Source organism: Aulonocara sp. 'chitande type north' Nkhata Bay, linkage group LG3 (genome assembly GCF_057382095.1).
Source record: "Aulonocara sp. 'chitande type north' Nkhata Bay isolate Kocher_YH1m ecotype deep benthic linkage group LG3, A_spYH_male_GT1.1, whole genome shotgun sequence".
Lineage (NCBI taxonomy): Eukaryota > Metazoa > Chordata > Actinopteri > Cichliformes > Cichlidae > Aulonocara > Aulonocara sp. 'chitande type north' Nkhata Bay.
Window position 1 is genome coordinate 27409999 of NC_141346.1, and position 17675 is coordinate 27427673.

At 39.8% G+C, this 17675-nt stretch overlaps 2 protein-coding genes and 1 long non-coding RNA gene across 3 annotated transcripts in view; 2 read left to right on the forward strand and 1 right to left on the reverse strand.

Moving 5' to 3' along the window:
* Nucleotides 1–17675, forward strand: part of LOC147334932 (uncharacterized) — a 37273-nt gene that overhangs the window by 333 nt on the left and 19265 nt on the right. Inside the window, exons 2-4 of the mRNA XM_086286024.1 lie at nucleotides 386–441; nucleotides 549–901; nucleotides 4370–4376. Of these exons, the coding sequence (XP_086142150.1) occupies nucleotides 393–441; nucleotides 549–901; nucleotides 4370–4376 (409 nt within the window). The 5' untranslated portion in view covers nucleotides 386–392. The remainder of the gene's footprint in view (nucleotides 1–385; nucleotides 442–548; nucleotides 902–4369; nucleotides 4377–17675) is intronic.
* LOC147334933 (uncharacterized) lies at nucleotides 1486–4013 on the forward strand. Its single transcript, XR_015128502.1, has 4 exons — nucleotides 1486–1680; nucleotides 2057–2209; nucleotides 2571–2660; nucleotides 3236–4013. It is a non-coding gene; the product is annotated as an uncharacterized LOC147334933 (long non-coding RNA).
* LOC147334934 (tripartite motif-containing protein 16-like) lies at nucleotides 15297–17329 on the reverse strand. The gene has a single exon (XM_086286886.1). It carries the CDS (start codon nucleotides 17266–17268, stop codon nucleotides 15595–15597), a length of 1674 nt encoding a protein of 557 aa, XP_086143012.1. The 5' UTR covers nucleotides 17269–17329; the 3' UTR covers nucleotides 15297–15594.

A 17675-nucleotide genomic window follows, 5' to 3' on the forward strand; every position in this document is an offset into this window, starting at 1 on the left:
GGCAGATTTTATGAGTTACGCTTTATATTTTACTGTCAGCTTGGAGAAACAGTTTCTTTGTATTGTGATCATTCCTATAAAAGTAATGAGGTTTATATAACACTGTGCTATATTTGCATGAGGCATCAGTTTGAGGTTAATTTTTTTATAAGAAGAACACAAAAAAATTTTTTTTCTCCTTGTGGACAAACTCTGTAACTACAAAACTGTTTCTAAATGATTTTAAGCCTGCTTTGATATTTCTGCAGTTTCTCCTTGTGTTTGTTTGCAGATCTTGAAATGAGTGAATAAAGTCAGATTTTCCTTCTTCTTCCTTCTTCTAGCTGTACTGACTGACCTTTGACCTCATGTGTTGATGACTCTTCACCTCTGTCTCCTCTCACAGGGAGAAGATGATCTGCAGGATCCTGCTGCTCATCATCCTCACCTCATGTGTCTCTGGTTAGTTTACAGCTTCACTTTATGAACTCCAAATAAAGCTCAACAACAGATTTGTTCCAGTTCTCAGTGTGTCTGCTCCTCTCTTTCCCTCTCTGTCTCCTCAGCAGGATCATTTGTAGTCAATGTGACACAGACCTGCTATCAGGCAGAGGAGAACCACAACATCACACTGGAGTGGACGTTCACCACCAAACCTGACAGATCCACCAAAACTCTCAACATCCTCTGTGAACTGATAACTGTGGTTAAACGTTTAATCCTGTATCAGGTTCATGAAGGTGTTGAGGTGTCAGAGTCTCAGGATGAAAAGTTTTCAGGACGAGTCCAGAGTGACAAAGACGCCCTCAGAGAAGGACGAATCAGACTTCAACTGTCCAGACTCAGGACTGATGACTCGGGTCTGTACGTTTGTAAAGTGAAGAGTGCTTATGGGTTAAGATCTGGCAGATCTTGGCTAAACGTCACACTGAAAAAAAGGGACTGGCCATCTCTTGGATTTATGTAAGCATCTTGCATGTATTTAACACAATTGCCTCATGTTTTAAAGATAAATGTAACTATATAGTGTAAAAACTACATGATATGCAGAAAGGGTGTATTAAATTGTTCATATCATGTTCAGGTGAAGTAAGTCAATAAGATAGCAACGTTAAATCTCGTGAAACCACGCGTGATTTCATCTCGCGGGCTTTGGATCGTGGTTTAAAAAATGCATCCATCTCAGTCAAGTCAAGCAGCCAACTCTACGTTTTTTGGTATGTCTTGATTTTTTGAATTAATGTTTACCATATTTCAGCCAAATGTAGTTAAACGTCTAAAGTGCCGCCATGTAACATGCTAAAAAAGAGCCGTTAGCTTATTTGCTGTTTTATCTGTTGTCAAAGAATTGGCGCTTTTTCATTTGAATTTGTCTTTGGCACAAGAGCCGTAATATCACATTAAACCTAATTGCGAGGCACTCATAACATAATTTGGTTTTCTGTGTGAATAGATTTGTCAACGGACTCTTCAGTTACATTGTGTATTTACTGCACCGTGGTGTTAGTGAGATTTTGGACATTGAACAGCTTTAGCTAATATCATCAGCGGCATTATGCTAGCTTACATCCCTACCCCTCCTGCCCTCACCTGCTGTCCTTTTGTTTTTGTTTTTGTTTTTGTTGATGCACATTGAGAGACCACATCTATTCTGCATTTCACCAGGAGTCAGCTGATGGATTGTGGGTTCAAGGTGTTATGGTAAGAAAGTATATTCTATTTTCGCTTAAGGTTTCTGTAACTTAATTATAATAGGTTTTTTATAATTATTAGGTGCATGCATACTCAAATAGACCACCCTATTAATACAACTGAGAAATCCAAAATCTGCCATAGGTTTAACTTATACCTGTATGTATTGTCAGAAAGGTGATTACTGGACTCACATTAATGCACACTTGAACTAAAATGAGGTTGTAACTTGTGGGTTCTTGGGTTGCAAATCAGAAATAAACATCTTTGGATTTTTTTAATCCCATAAGATCTGGAAACACAGTTTTTATTCAACAAAACATTACTGATTATTAACCAAGCACAGTGCCTGCTGTTATTTCAAAATAATTTTATGTCATTTCAGATGAAATGCAGCATTCCAGTGCATCCCAACCATGCCTTTACAGTCAAGGTTTCTGACGGAGCTGAGTTTCTCTCTGACAGTCTGCTGAAAGTGTTTGCAAAGTGATCGGGGGAACAGGGCACAAAGCTAAAGGATGTAGCTGCCATAATGACAGTAAGAACTTTAAAATTCTTTAACTACAAAGTGTATATGTATTGCATTAGGTCAGTAAAAGATTTTTATGCTGCATCCATTGAAACAGTCAACTATTACCTGTGAGTACTGATTCCACCGAAAGGATGCCATAATTTTCGTCATGCATTTACTGGCCCACTGAGAAAAATTGATCTTTTTAAAAAAATATATGTTCTGGAAACTATATATCCATAAAGTTGATGTCAAACAGGAACTTTTGATATTGCTTTGTAGATGCTGGTGTTGCATGTTGACTGGTTTAAGTTTTTGTCTGGGATCATTTTCTTCTGTGCTACTGAAAAGTTCACAAATCTCTGTTTTCTTTGTTATAATACTTTAGGATGACATTAATGCTCGAAGGGAGTCCCTCATCAAAGTGCTCCGCATCTGTGTGAAAGACAATTGCAACATCTTGGTGCAGGAGTTCATGGTGAGTGTTTTATGAGTAGATTGTGGCTTTGCAACATTTAAAAATGCATTTAGTTATCCACTTGATCCTCATTGGACTGGTTAGGACCAGTAGTCCTCTTTAATAATTTGAAGTTCACATGAGGCCTAGTAGTGAACTCGGCCACCGGCCCTTGAGGCCCCACCCCTGTATTAGGGGTCACATCAGTGTGAAAAAACTTTAAATTTGTCATTCTAGTGAACAAAGGAAAATCCCACCAATATTTACATTAGCTTTTGTTTGAAAAAAAAAAAAAAGACCAACAGCTAACCAAATTGTGGGGCTGAAAGTCTAAATTCTAACATCTTCTGAGTGACAAAACCTGGATTTCTGATGGGCCGGTGTCTTTCTAACAAAAACTAATGTAAAATTATGTTTTTCACCCTCTCTTAGAAACTCTGTTAGACCATGAATGGCAGCATGGCAGGCCACTCTTTGGCTATAGCTATTTACTATGTTGCTTGCATTGGTTTAAATTACTCTAACATTAGAACTGGTAGATTCAAAAGAGATGAGTTTAAAAGGGAATCTTAAAAAAATGTTTTGTGTTTAACCAGGACTTGACTGAGGCCACTGCACAGATTGAGAAAACCACAATGAACATCTGTCTCCAGAGGATGCACCAGGCAATGACTTTTCTGATGTTGGCATCATCATCGAGGGTATAGTAGTTCTTCAAGATCTGGATAACGTGACCTTTGCAGTAGCCATGCTGTTTGGACCTTTTTTATTCCTTCAATATGAGTTACCCATCACAACTCTGCTACACTTTTGAGGTGATTCAAAGGGTGGTAATGGAGTTGGAAGCAACTCAGCTCTCAAGAAAAGTTCACAACTAAGACAAAACTGCTCCTGCAACGAAAGCTCACTGTTATGCATGTGAGGTGACCAGCTCTAGGTGAGAAGACATTTAAATCTCACACTTGTTCTGCTGCATTTTTGAAGCTCAATTCCAGGAACAGATCGCAGGGTTCATTTTTATATACACTGCAACTGCCATGAGGACGAGCCGTTTTTTTGTTGTTGTTGTTGTTTGTTTTTCCTTTTGCTCTGTACAAGTTCTCTGTTTGGCAGCATTTTTAAATTTGTCTTTGTATTTTTTCTTTCTTTTACTAGTGAAGAGATGTAGCATGAACAGTTATGCAGTCTAAATATCCCATATGGGCCGTGTGAAATGGTATTTTCAGTTTCATTCAGTTGAAGTAAGGAACGTTGAATATTTCTAAGTGTGCTGTTTTGAACCAAGATGTCACAGTATGATCAGTGCTGTAATTTTTGACAGTCACTGTATCAATGTTATTTTTGCATCTCTTGAATAAAGGTTTTGACCTGCAAGTGCTAATTTCTTTAGTTATTGGGGTAAAATGGGTAATGTTAATAGGAAGGTGTTTGCCAATTCAGTAACCTAATTTAATGTTAATGGAAACTAACATTACCTCAAATTGTTTAGTTATAATTGTTGTTTAACTGAATCTTGACGTCAGAGGCCTTAAATAGAATGTTTTGATTTGTTCTTTCCCAACATTTTTCAAAAGAAAGAGTCTAATTTCTTTGCTGTGATTGATTCCAGAGAACACGGAAGAACTGACATTATTTAACTGTTGATTTATGTAGATTCAGTAGTGGAGTAATGTCAGTTTAATTCTTTACCTACTGTCAATGCAGTGAAATTAGACATTTTGTTTTGAAAGGTTACTGGTGGATGCCAGCAACCATCTTGGAAGAGGACAATATAATCTGTTATAAGGCCTCCATTTGAAAATTGTGTATTTGATACTAGAATATAATAGCAAAATGTAATTTGAAGATAACATGTAGTATTTAAGTGACCAAGTAGTATTGGGTAAAAGTTATTGAATGGTGTTGGGATAAAGTGAGAAAATTGTGAAGGATTAAAATATTTCAAGAGCTCAAATTACTTCATCAAAACATGTTTAAGTCACATTGTATCAACACAAATTGCACAGGTTTATTGAACATGAATAAATTGTGTTAATTTAACTCAATTGTTTAAGTTGCTGCCAAAGCAAAACATCTGTGTGCAACAAATGTCCACCATTGAATTAAGTAAATCCAACAACATATTTTTTTCAGTGCACTGGTAAGTTGATTTAATAAAAATTTAATGGCATGTTCAGTACAGAAACCTATTTTGGATAAACTGGGGACTGGGCCTTGAGCGTCCAAGGGTCCCTGAGCAGTTATGGACTTTTTTATATTTCTTAGAAATGTGTGTGCACTGTGCTGCTGTCCGTGTGTGTGTTTGCTTGTATGCTTGTACGCATGTATGCTTAGGCAGGTGTGAGTGAGTGCATGTGTTTGCCGATGTGGTGGTGCCCAGTAGGCTGGGTGACAGGCACCTCCAGGCCTAGTGGGTGGTGCCCACCTTGGAGGCTGGCCACACCAGAAGACCATGCCATGCACCTGCTACTGATGAGGCTCGTTGGGGGAGCTATTTAAGAGGATCATTGAAGTCGACTCCAAGAGGACAAGAGTGGCACACAGGTGGACAGCAGGCATGGGGAGTGTGAGGACACGGGAGCAGAGAGCACAGAGCAAAGCGTTTTGGGTGAAGATATGACACAGGAGTCGAGGGAGCGCACAGCGATTATTGTGCTGTCTTATTTGCTCCACTGTAAATATAGTGCCATGTCTCAGTCAGCTCCAGGGCAGCTGTGGCTGCAACTGTAGCTGCCTCCACCAATGTGTGAATGTGAGAGTGAATGAATAGTGAAATTGTAAAGTGCTTTGAGGGTCTCGAAAAGCGCTATATAAATTCAATCCGTTGTTGTTGTTATTATCACAATAGTGCGTTTGGGTCCACCTTCCTCACTTCCCCAGACCGTGACAAATAGTGATATTTATTTAATAAATGTGAGAGACTCAGATGTTTGTGTCTCTGCAGCAGTGAGGGATTGTCCTGAACCTGAGAGAAAACCTGAGACATCAAACACAGAGAGACGAGGAAGGATCGGCCTCTACTGTGGACTGACAGCAGCTCTGCTGCTTCTCTGCTGCTTTCATCCATTTACTGTCTGAATAGAAAACAGGATTTCTACTCATCTAATAATAGATGTCAGAAAACTTCATCAGATCAATCAGTGGAAACAGTTTGATCAACAATGTAAACGAGACTGTTGGAGTCACTTTAATAACATGATGGACAGAATAATGAGACACGATCCACAAAATCATGAACTTCATGGAAGTCTGTTCATTCAAAAGGAAACTTTGTCAATCTGTCGGTTTTCAGTCAGAAGATGAAATTTGCTCCATGTTCACTTTACTGATGAGAATCATGTCGACCTCACAGACCTTAATGTGAACTATTAACTGTGTATTTGTATAATATATACTGTGTATATGATGGATTTGTATATTTTGTTGTCACATGTTGATGAGTCTTTATGCAGAGACATGAAAACCTGCAGATCCTGCAGAGTTTGGTGGAAATAAAATCCAACATTGACTCAAACGATTTAAATATTGTGTTTTCTGCAGTTTGCTCAACACACGGTGAGTTTACAGGATGATCACCTGTTTATCACTATGTTACTGTTGTTTATTTTTCCTGTGATTAAAATGAATGTATGATTATAAATTTAAAAATATTTGATTTGAAATTCTTTAAAGTGTTATTTTTACAAGGAGAAACTCAGTGAGATAAAAAATCTGTGTAAATGGACTGGAGCTGTGCTCCTGTCAGGCAAACATTAGGGATAAAAATAAATGAATATTAAATAATGTTTGTGTTTTTAGTCAAGTTTTTCTGTTGGAAGATCAGATAATGCAAACTGTTTCATTCACCGAGCAGTGATGCTGTTTGTTTTTCACACATTGAGCTCCTCTCTACGGAGCCCTGCAGGGGACATGGGAGAAAAAAAAAATTAAGATGGACTTTTGCGAGATCTCGCAAAACAAACTCGGGATCTCTCAAAAGTTTTAGCCGCATTCTTAGGTCGAGACCTACTACAGCTGGGTGGAACACCGCTTTCCCGGCACATCGTGCCTCGACCTCCCGGTTGGCTTCGAGCCGGCGTCCGAAGAATGCGGCTAAAAGTTTTGCGAGATCTCGCAAAAGTTAGTTAGTTAGTTAGTTGTCATGTTTGTTGTGTGCAGCAGGCAGGAATGGGGACCCTGGGGGGTAGGCAACTCCAGGCCTCGAGTGCCGGTGACCTGCAGGTTTTAGATGTGTTCTTGATCCAACACAGCTGATTTAAATGGCAAAATTACCTCCTCAACACGCCTTGAAGATGCAGACAAACACAGATATGGGCTCAAGTTGTGGTCATAAATATTTTGTACTTGTAAATCAAATGCATGCAAATATGAATTGAGTTTTGTAACTGTGTAAACAAAAATATCTGACATTTTTATGTTTGTGCATCTATAAATGAGAATATGTGTGCTTGTAAAAAATATTTACACGAGTTACAAATTGTTTTTGGTAAGGTCTGGTTACAGATACAAAGCAAAAAACTACATGTAAAACTCTGTCCTCAGGTTCCCTGGCTGCGTGTGACTTTCAACTTAGGAGTACGAATTTTAACACAATTTTTTGTCCTTTTCAGCTGATTGGTCAATGTCATGTCAATCACAAATTCAAAAATCCAATCAGACAGCACATGAAGGTGAAACATTTTGTGCATGTCCGAGTTCTGTGAATTTTTTGTGTCACAGTTTTACGTGCTTATACAGAGACTTCCAGAGCCTTTTCAATGGCTCTATGGACATAGACCTGCCGCAAAAAACCCCAAAAAAACGACAGAGCTCAGCAGTCACATATACCACAACTTTATCCTTTCACCAGCTACCGAAAGTTAAGGGACCTAGCTTGTGTGAGCCTTATGGGATATTCGTATAGAGATCCTCCATCTTCAAACTGTATTACCCTTACTGGACCTGAATCTCAATGAAGCACTGCTCCAACAGTCCAACAATCTGTTTCTTTGTTGGATTGTTAAATTGGGGATTGACATGACAACCAATCAGCTGAAAGGAAGTAACATTGGGTTAAAATTCATACTTGTAAGTTGAAAGTCACATAGAGCCAGAGAACTTGAGCACAGAGTTTTACACATAGTTTTTTCATTTGTATCTGTCACCAGACCTTAACAAAAAAAAAAGAAATAACACCAAAACAAGCACAGAATCAAATACAAACTAAGATCACCACAACTAGAAATGCCTTAAAATAAATTATTTAAAAAAAAGTACAACAGTCCGGTTTTAAATTATTTTGATATTCAATGGAAATGAGTTTAAATTATAAATTAATGCAGCTTGAATAACCAGTGCAGTTGTAAACACTGCTTCTGTTTAGAAAAATATTGCAACGTATTCACAGTTTGTTTTCAGTGTGAAGCACACAAAGAACAGTTGCTCTCTGCTTACCTGCTGGACTTTATATAATCTCAGCAGCTTCCGGAGAAATTTAGACTATGATTAAAACATTTACGCTAACATTTCAAAAGCTTCAAGTGCTTTTGTACAGCTGCTAGTAGAACCCCCCCCCCCCAAAAAAAAAAAAAAAAACCCCAAAAAAACAAAAAAACAAAAACAAGTGATTTCTCACAACAGGTTTATAAAATTTTGCACATCTGTAATCACAATCTCACCAGTTTGTCTACATGGCATCCCATTCACCCACTAGTAAGCCATAGCTCTTAATTTACAGCACATGTGCAGTTGAATCCTCAGCTCTTTTTATGTGATGTATTTTAAAAGGCTCTCAGCAAATTGTTTACACTGAAACACGTCTGTCTCAAGTATAACGTACCTGAGTCACTTCTTGATAATTAACATGTTTTGAAACAAAATATTGTCTGGGTGAAATTCCCAGGGTGCCGTCGTTGGGTTTTCCCTTCGATTCTAAAAGGTTTTGAGCTCCCAATCACCATTAAGCCATTCTAGCATGTACATGTGACATCATTAGTTCATTGCTCTTTTTCCTCATTATATTATTATTATTATAACTATTTTGAGACAGTTTATGTTCCCAGCACAAATTATTGTAAATATCAGATTCAAAAACAAGAACATGTTTTACACATGAGACTTTGGAGCTTTTTTTGTGACATTTCCTCTTTGTTTGTCATGAGTCAAAATGTTTTTACTCCTTCTCAGTTCATCCCAACACAAGTAACTTTCTCAATAGCATTGTGTAAAACACAATGAAGCATTAAAGAAACAGTCATATATCAAATAAATCAGTAAATCGTTTAGAAATACACAGATCTAGTGAGCTGCAGGTATTTATGCATCACAGGAATGAACTGCAGCTCCAGGTTTCGCACACTTTGGATGCTGTGTGCAAAACAAATAAAAAACATTTACATAATATTACAGATTGTGTAGGTTTATACAACAATCTAATGAAAATAGTTCTCTTATCTACTGCTGTTGACTACATGGACAAATGCAATCCAATACCACCATCTGGTGGTTAAAATGCAGAAACCGGTCCTTTCTCCATTTTCTGCTGCTGTCGGTCTGTGAGATTGAAGCTGATCAGCAGTTGCTGTAAATGACATGAAAATATTCATAACTGATCAGAAATAAACTAAAATGTTAGTTACACAGCTAAGGTCATTATTAGAAAATAGAGCCACATTATTATGACTCAGGTCATAATTTCATGTATAGAAAAAACCCACCTCTGAGCAGGTAAGCTACACCAGGACTACTTCATAGACTGTATATAAAAGATGGAGTCATAACGAGCAAGAGGTGAATCTGAGTAAGAAACTGAGGAAACCTGAATATGAATGAAAAGAACCTCGTTTTACTTGGTTTGAGTTCAGCGGCAGATCTGCTCTGCTATGTTTAACTGTTGAGATAAAGTCAGAGCAGCAGACTGATAATCTGCAGGTTTCTGGTTTGAGTGCCTGTTCAGATGTTGACATCTTTGAGACGACTGTTCTTATAAATGATCCCAGACATAAATAAACATCATAAACAACTCGACTACCAAATATTTAACAAAAAGGTTTCAGGTTTTTTTTAGGTGCTTTGTAGACAGAGAGAGGGAAAGAGACACACTGTGGGTGTCCATACCTTTGAGACGGGTACCTGCAGGATATTGTATAATTTTAGCAATTAGCAATTTTAGCAAAGATTATTTAGTTTTGTGACATAAGAGAAAGAGGAATTTGGTGACCTTGGTCCATGAGAAGTCCATAACAAATATGCTGGATATGGATGAATCTGTAAGAGTTTTTTGGAAAGGTGAACAGGAGACTGTTGTTGTAGAGTGGACTGAGGAGACAGGAGAGTGGAGCTGTTTAGTTGCAAACAGACTTCAGTTCCTTGCAAAACAAATGAGCTTAAAGCAAAACCTGAAACACATGGTGAATTGTTGTGTTTTTAATTACTATGCCAACCCTTTTTAGTTTTGTAAATATTGGCTATATTGAGAAATCTTATTTTATTCTTACTTTATTTTACAAATGTATTTGAGAATTAGGCCATTCAATAAAGATGGATTTTATGTTGCTGGTTGTAAAGATCTGGATGGATAGTTTAATTTATTCTTTCTTTTATTTTATTTTTTAATTCTATTTTAGAGTTTTACTTTTTTAAGACTTGGTGAACTGCATTTTTCTTAATAACATTGCCTACCCTTTTTAGTTTAGTTAATATTGGCAATAGTAAGAAGTATTACTGCTGGGCTTGGATGTATTTAATATAGGGCATCTAATTAGTGTTTTTAGTTTAGGATCTGATGAGGAATATTTTATTTTATTGTTTGTTGTTTTGTTTTTCCGTTTTCCCCCTGACGGATTACCACCTTAATGTGGTCCGGGGGGGGGGGTTGCGTGCCTCAGTGACCCTAAGAGCTAGACCAGCAGGAGTTTAGCCTGCAGGTGCGACACCCAGGATGGTCTAGTCTTAGGGTAGAGGCCTGACAAAGTGCAATCCAGTTACATGACAAAAACAGTTATCAAGAGCACCCCATAGCACATTTCTGTTCCTACTCTGATCGAATTGGGCTTCAGTGTTTGTTTACAGTACTGCTCCACATACAGGAGACAGCAGGTGAAAAATATGTTACCTGTCAGCGTCCAGCTGCAGCCTGTGTTCAATATTGTTATAAACTGATATGGATCAGTTCATGTCGTTTTTTGTTTTTGTCTTTTACTTTGTAAATTCTGTTTCACTGCAACATTGAACTTTTGGGTGATGACACAAAGACTGAGAGAGCAGGATGAAGACAGCCTTCAAGCATCAAACTTTAAGTGTGAGTTTGTTTCTAATGCAACGTTTCTATCAGCTCAAACATCAAAAAACATACAAACTGTTCATGTGCAGTTTGTCTCACAGTGAGTTGTAGCTAAAGGGCCAGCTGCTGTGTTTCACAGGGAGGGAGTAAAGCTTACCTGTAACATTTAAAGCTCAGTTTTTAAATCAGATATTGGGTCTGTACATGTGACATCATGTTTTTTCATATTCTGAAACGTGCTGCTAAACAAACTGAGGCAGAATAACTGGTTTATTTAAAGGTTGCAGGTTAGTGCAGGATAAACAGGTTAGTTTGCTGCACTGTGATGAACTTAACAGAACAGTGTGTGACTGCTGCACAGTGGCTGTGGCTTCATGCTCAGTTTGGTTACATCAAGTGTAGCAGAGATGAATTTGCAGTTAAGCTCATGATGCTTAGATTCACTGAATTCCACCTTCATACCAGCTGAATAGTGTCTAATATAAAGACAGCATAAACAATTTACTGTCAGTGTAGAGGATGGAAATCAGCCTGTTCAACTCATAAAACATCTGCTGACATCTGGTTGAATTCACTTGTGTAAATCCACAAAGAGCAGCAGGTCAGCTGATCACAGCCTGTACATTCAGAAAATCTACTGAAGCTCTCAATAGAAATTAAATTAAATTAAATTAACACAGGTATCTGTACTTCTACTTAAGTACAACATGTGTGTACTTTTGCCACCTCTGCGTATCGGCCACATTAAAGTCTCCCTCTTCTGTGGTGCCGCCTTTACAATGTGTTAAAGTCTTCTTCATCATGATCTTGTTTCACCTCTGAGGGGAAATTTTGATGCTGGTCCTCTTTGTCTGTTCACTGCCTGCTGGAAACTTACCTGCTCGCTGCTGCTGCTCTTCCTCTCAGCTTCCTGGAGTAAGTCTGAAAACTCACCCGCCTGCCCTCCTGTCTGCACCTCTGCTCTGAAAAAGGAAAGGAAAGGTTAGACATGTTGTTCTTCTCCTCACTCCACCACACACCTGGAGAAACCCCCTCTCTGCAGCACTTGGCCTTGACAGCACAAGGTCCTGGACCACGTTTACATGTCTTCATAAGTTAACAGATATGAAGTATTTTCACATACGGCCCTTAAAGCTTTTGTTAAAATGCTCCACAACACTTGGTTCAATCTGGCTTTATGCAAAGAAATGTGTGATGTTGAACTGAACCATCAGCTGATGGAAATGTTTATTATTAAACTCCTCGCCTTCATCTGTTGGAAGTTTAACAGGTACACGTCCCTCACTCATCCTCAAAAGCAGATGCAACAGATGCTGCTGCCTTGGTTTGAAGACACCTGCATGCATACTTAGAAAATCCATCTGTACATGTCAGTAAGTGTCTCACATTATCATTATCTGCACAATATTCACCCATATCAGCCAAATCAGCCTCAAACTGTTTGTCGATTCCACCAATCAAAACTCTGTTTCTGGGAAAAAGTCTTCTTGCTGGTTTATGAAGTGTGTAAGTATCCTCCCTCTTTAAACAATGACAATGTTTCACCTCCAGTAGTGACAACATTACACCTGCTTATTCCCCTGCAGCTTTGAGAGGGTTATTCACACTGCCCAAACCCACCAACTGAGCAGGGTCATGATATCATTTATGTCATGTGTTTTCCACGATCGCTATGAGACACAAGTGGTCAGACTGTGAGTGTTAACACATCTTATTTCATCCCCATCACACAAAAACACTCAGCAGTGCGCGCCTGTTTTATGCTTCCCACATCAGCAGTTTCTCCTCTTGTGCAACAGACTTGCTGTGATCCAGGGAATTGTGCACCACATCATCATTTGCGTTACGCAGAACAAAGTGCACTTTATTCAGCTTGAGCCTGGAAGCTGATAAAGAGCATTCACTAATGTGTCGTTAATTCAAACTGGAAATGTAAGGCTGGAAACCTGTTTCAGAAATCCTCTGGATCGTACCATGAATCTCATTTGTTTCGCTGTTTAAAGGAGGGAAGGTGTGTTTAGATGATGCTTGCTGGTTGTAACAACCAGTATCCCCTGACACCACACCCTGAACCCACTGCTCCACTCCTCCCCTGCAGCCGAGCACAAACCACACTGACCACACACTGCTACTAAGAATCAACATGAACACGACAGAATTAACCAGCATTGTTAAAAGAACAACTATCGAGGGCACACATTTGCTGGCTGTCTTAACTTGTTATCAGCTCCCAACACACATTATCAGCACATTTCCACACATGAGTGTTGTGAACACTGAGTGTTTATGTCACAAAAGACAAACAAGCTAATTTTTCACACTTTAACGATTCACTGGATAAATTTACATCTGAGATAAAAACATGTTTTAGTGAAAAACTGCACATCCATGTTGTTTTCTGGAAGTGGGCGATGATTCTCGGGCACCGGGCGTACTGGTGGAGGCTTGGTGGGTGCAGAACCAGACGATGGTGTGGTAACCACAGCCGACGAGACTGGACCAGATGGCAACGTGGCAGCCGCAGGCGATGGAGCTGATGGTGGAGCAGATGGTGGATGAACGGGCTCACCAGAGCTTTCAGCAGAGGATGGCAGCAAGTGAACAGGGCTGGGCTAGAGAGGGACCTGGAAACAGAGCTAAAGCCTGAACAAGTAATAGAGCTAAAAACTGAACTAGAAACTGAATTAGAGGCTGAGCTGGTGATAAAACAGGAAACTGAGCTGATAAATGAGCTAATGGCTGAAACAAAAGTTGTAGTGGTGGTTGTGATGATGGTTGTTGAACTTGCAACTAATCAGGTAACTGACTCTTAGCTGCTCTCCTCTGGGGAACAGGGATGGGTACTGGGTCTGGCCCAACACCAGCCATCCCCACCTGAGGAACAGATACGGGCGCAGGGACGAGCTGGGTTGTTCCTGCCTATACCCTGGGAGCCCGTGCAGGCGCAGGAGCTAGCTGGACCTCTGCTGCTCCCACCCAGGGAACTGAAACGGGTGCAGGAGTCAGTGTCTCTGTTAGCACTGTAAGGGTGCAAGGGGAAGCTGGGCCCAAGCTGCCCTGGGAACAGGAACTGGAAGTGGAGAGCGGAGCTCAGGAGCAGTAACAGTCACTGGGCAAACTAGGTTAATGGTGCCAAAGACAGTTTCAACTTGTCACTCTGAATAATGTCTTTAGAGTTCAAACACACAGTAGCGGAGTTATCTGATCCAGGCGATACAGAGTCCACGGAAGACGAAACAGTGTTACTGTTGATCTATTTTTACTTATTTATTTATTTGATGGATCTGCCTTCCCCTTGTGTCGACCATTCTCACCTGCTGGTAAGCCTCAGTCCTGAACTCCTCCTCCCTGTATGGTTGAATGTGAAGTTGCTTCCCCTGTCTGGATAATAAATCTTGGAAGCACATCTCCTCCCTCTTTTTAGTATAAAGAACCTGTGCACCTGACTGTGTTAAACATATAAATATGCATTAAAGCCACTAAAGTGTCTTATAGTCCCTGTTAACACATGCCTGCTGACACATGATACACAGTAATATGTGTTTGAACAAAACCTGAAACCTGTTAATGTTCTGATTTAACAGCAGATTTCTCCACATGCAGGACAGAGAAATTCCTGCCTCTGTCACACAAAAAGTGGAAAATATATTTGTTTGACATTTTAATCACAATAACAAAGAAATAAACTGTTGGTAGATCCACTTTATACAATGAATCATTCATCAGTAAAAATCTAACTCAAATCAAATACAACAAATTCAACATTCATAGAAAAAAATCCAACCCTGCAGGGATCAAACATCTGATCAAACACCAGGGTTGGACACAGACTTTCTAATCTGACATCACAAAGTTATTCTGAAGCTGTAAATCTAATTAAAAACTCCCCAAAACTACTAAGAGAAAACCCTTAAAAGGTTCAATGATAGAAGAAAAATCCTTTACATATAAAATCAACAGAGGTTCCTGATAAATAGACTAATAAACAGAGAATAGCTGAACAGTTTCTGTGACACAGACGTAAAAATGCATAAATGCTCCATGATTCTCATTTCTATCCATCATCTTGAACACTGACTATAAATGTGTTCACTTCATTATTGTGTGATTTGGTTTCTTCACGTGTCTCTGTATCTGAAAAATGACATTAAATGTCATCACTCTAGATACAATAATAACAATATAAAAAACCTCAAAGATTAAATTTTTTATTACATTTTAAAGGTTCAAACCTCAAAGACATTAAGTTTACAGTCATATATGATCAAGAAAATCAACAATCTTCACATTTCAGAAACTGGAACCAGCTTTAAATGTGACTAAAATAATGATAACACAATCAATTCTCTAATCATTGACTAACTGATGAATCACTGCAGCTCCAATATATTGTTGCATTTGACAACCCACTACAGCAACTACAGAATAAAACCACTAACCAGACTGATGACAGATTTCAAACATGCTGAATATGAAGAGTAGTATCATTTAAACTCACATGATTATCAGCCATGAGAACACATTCAGATTTCTATTGATGTAAGGTATATAAATGTAAGTACAGTTTGAATCAGTGCAATATTATTTTCACACATCAATGGACCACTGAACTTCTCAGCTTCTAAAATGTAAAGCCTCATTTAGAAACTACACAAGTACATATAATGGTCAGGGATCAACATGAACCTGTCTTCTCTATTTGACTTTAATCAACTCTGCAGTGTCTCCAACTCTATAAAGCCAAAGTCCAGCATAGAGCGGCTGAGTGAATGTGGTCTGGACTCTGTGGAGGAGAGTCATGGTTTCAGAGACGCTGTAGAAAGACAGAATACCTGCTCTGTGATCCAGGTACACTCCTACTCTGGAGGACCGAGGACCTGAGAGATCAGTTTGGACTTTGTTGTGCAGAAATATATATCTGTTTGTGTCACAATATAATGCCCAAGATTTGTTATTGTTTCCAAATAAACATTCATCGCCCCTCCCTGCTCTGCTGATATTCTTGTATGCGACTGCTACACGAACTCCTTCTCCTCTCCACTCCACCTCCCAGTAACAACGTCCAGTCAGACTCTCTCTACTCAGGACCTGAAGCCATCCAGTGAATCTGTCTGGATGATCAGAATAAGACTGTTGTTGTTCCATCAATGCTACTTTTCTGTTCCCCTCAGATAATAACAGATGTGTGCTTGCTGTGTTTGGATCCAGTGTGATTTCACGTGAATATTTTAAGAATCCAGCTCTGGTCTTTGGCTCTGCTGGTGACAGTAAAACATCCACTTCAGTGACTGTCAGTGAGATGTTTGTCCATTCCTCTCTCAGAATGTCCTGTAGTTTATCTCTGGTCTCTGACACAGCTGCTGTCACATCCTCAAAGTAGCTCAGAGGACGAATATTGATGCTGGATGAGTGTGTAGACTCACTGAGTGCTGACAGTGAGGGGTAGTTGTGTAGAAACTGGTTGTGATCCTCTGTGTGTGAGAGCTGCTCCAGCTCGCCGTCTTTCCTCTTCAGCTCAGCGATCTCCTGCTCCAGCTTCTCCTGAAGCTCTTTGACTCGACTCACTTCAGTTTCCTGCTGGGATCTGACCTGCTGCTTCACATCAGAGCTTCTTTTCTGGAGGAGACGGATCAGCTCAGTGAACATCTTCTCACTGTCCTCCACTGCTTTATCAGCAGAGCCATTGATGGCCTCCACCTCCTGTTGAAGCAGCTTCACATCTTTCTCTCGCTCCTGGATTCTCTGCTGGATGTTTAGTCGTCTCACCTCGAGCTCCTTCTGCTTCTCAGTCCTTTCTGCTGCAGCTGGGACTGTTTCATGGCCTTTATGTTCATCCATCGTGCAGAGATAACAGATACTCTGCTGATCGGTACGACAGAAAATCTTCATCACCTCATCATGACGAGAGCAGATGTTCTCCTGGAGCTTCTTGGAGGGGGCCACCAGCTTGTGTTTCTGAAACTGAACTACATCATAGTGAGGTTGGAGGTGTTTCTCACAGTAAGAAATTAAACAGACTAAACAGGACTTGATGGCTTTCAGCTTCCTCCCAGTGCAGACATCACAGGCCACATCTTCAGGTCCAGCATAGCAGTGATCAGCTGGAGCAGCTTGGAGTCCACTCTTCTTCAGCTGCTCCACTAAAGCTGCTAACATGGTGTTTTTCTCCAGGACAGGCCTCGGTGTGAAAGTCTTCCTGCACTGAGGGCAGCTGTGGATTCCCTTCCTGTCCTCTTCATCCCAGAAACTTTTAATACAGTTCCTGCAGTAGCTGTGTCCACAGGTTGTAGCCACCGGATCCTTCAGTAGATCCAAACAGATGGAACAAGAGAAGGTTTCTCGGTCCAGCTGAACTCCTTTCTGCGCCATTTCTCCTCTCAGTGTCAGCGACTGTGTGAGTTTCACTTCCTTATAACTGAAACTAGTCTGAGCTCTGATCTCAACAACATGTTTCTGCAGTGAATGGAGCCTGTCAGCTTTTATACTTCACCACATGTTGGTTACACCCATCTTCAAAGTGCAGATCTGAAGGGGAGGGAACGAGGAAACACGTGGACAGAGAGGAGGTGCTGTGTTTAAGAGCAGGAAGAAGAGGGAGGTTATCAGGCTGTGCTTCACTCCAGGAAGAGGAGCAGTTAGAGAGTGAAACTGTGTGTTTAACCCTTTTATTTACTGCTCACATCAACTTTTAAGCTTGTTAACACTTTCTTCTATATAAATAAACTTCAGTTTAGAAATGTCAGAGTTCGCACTGAAGTTAACAAACAGTCCTTCAG

What these genes read in the sequence shown, in the direction of transcription:
- LOC147334934 (XM_086286886.1), bottom strand. Translation starts at nt 17,268, where the DNA reads ATGGCGCAGAAAGGAGTTCAGCTGGACCGAGAAACCTTCTCTTGTTCC.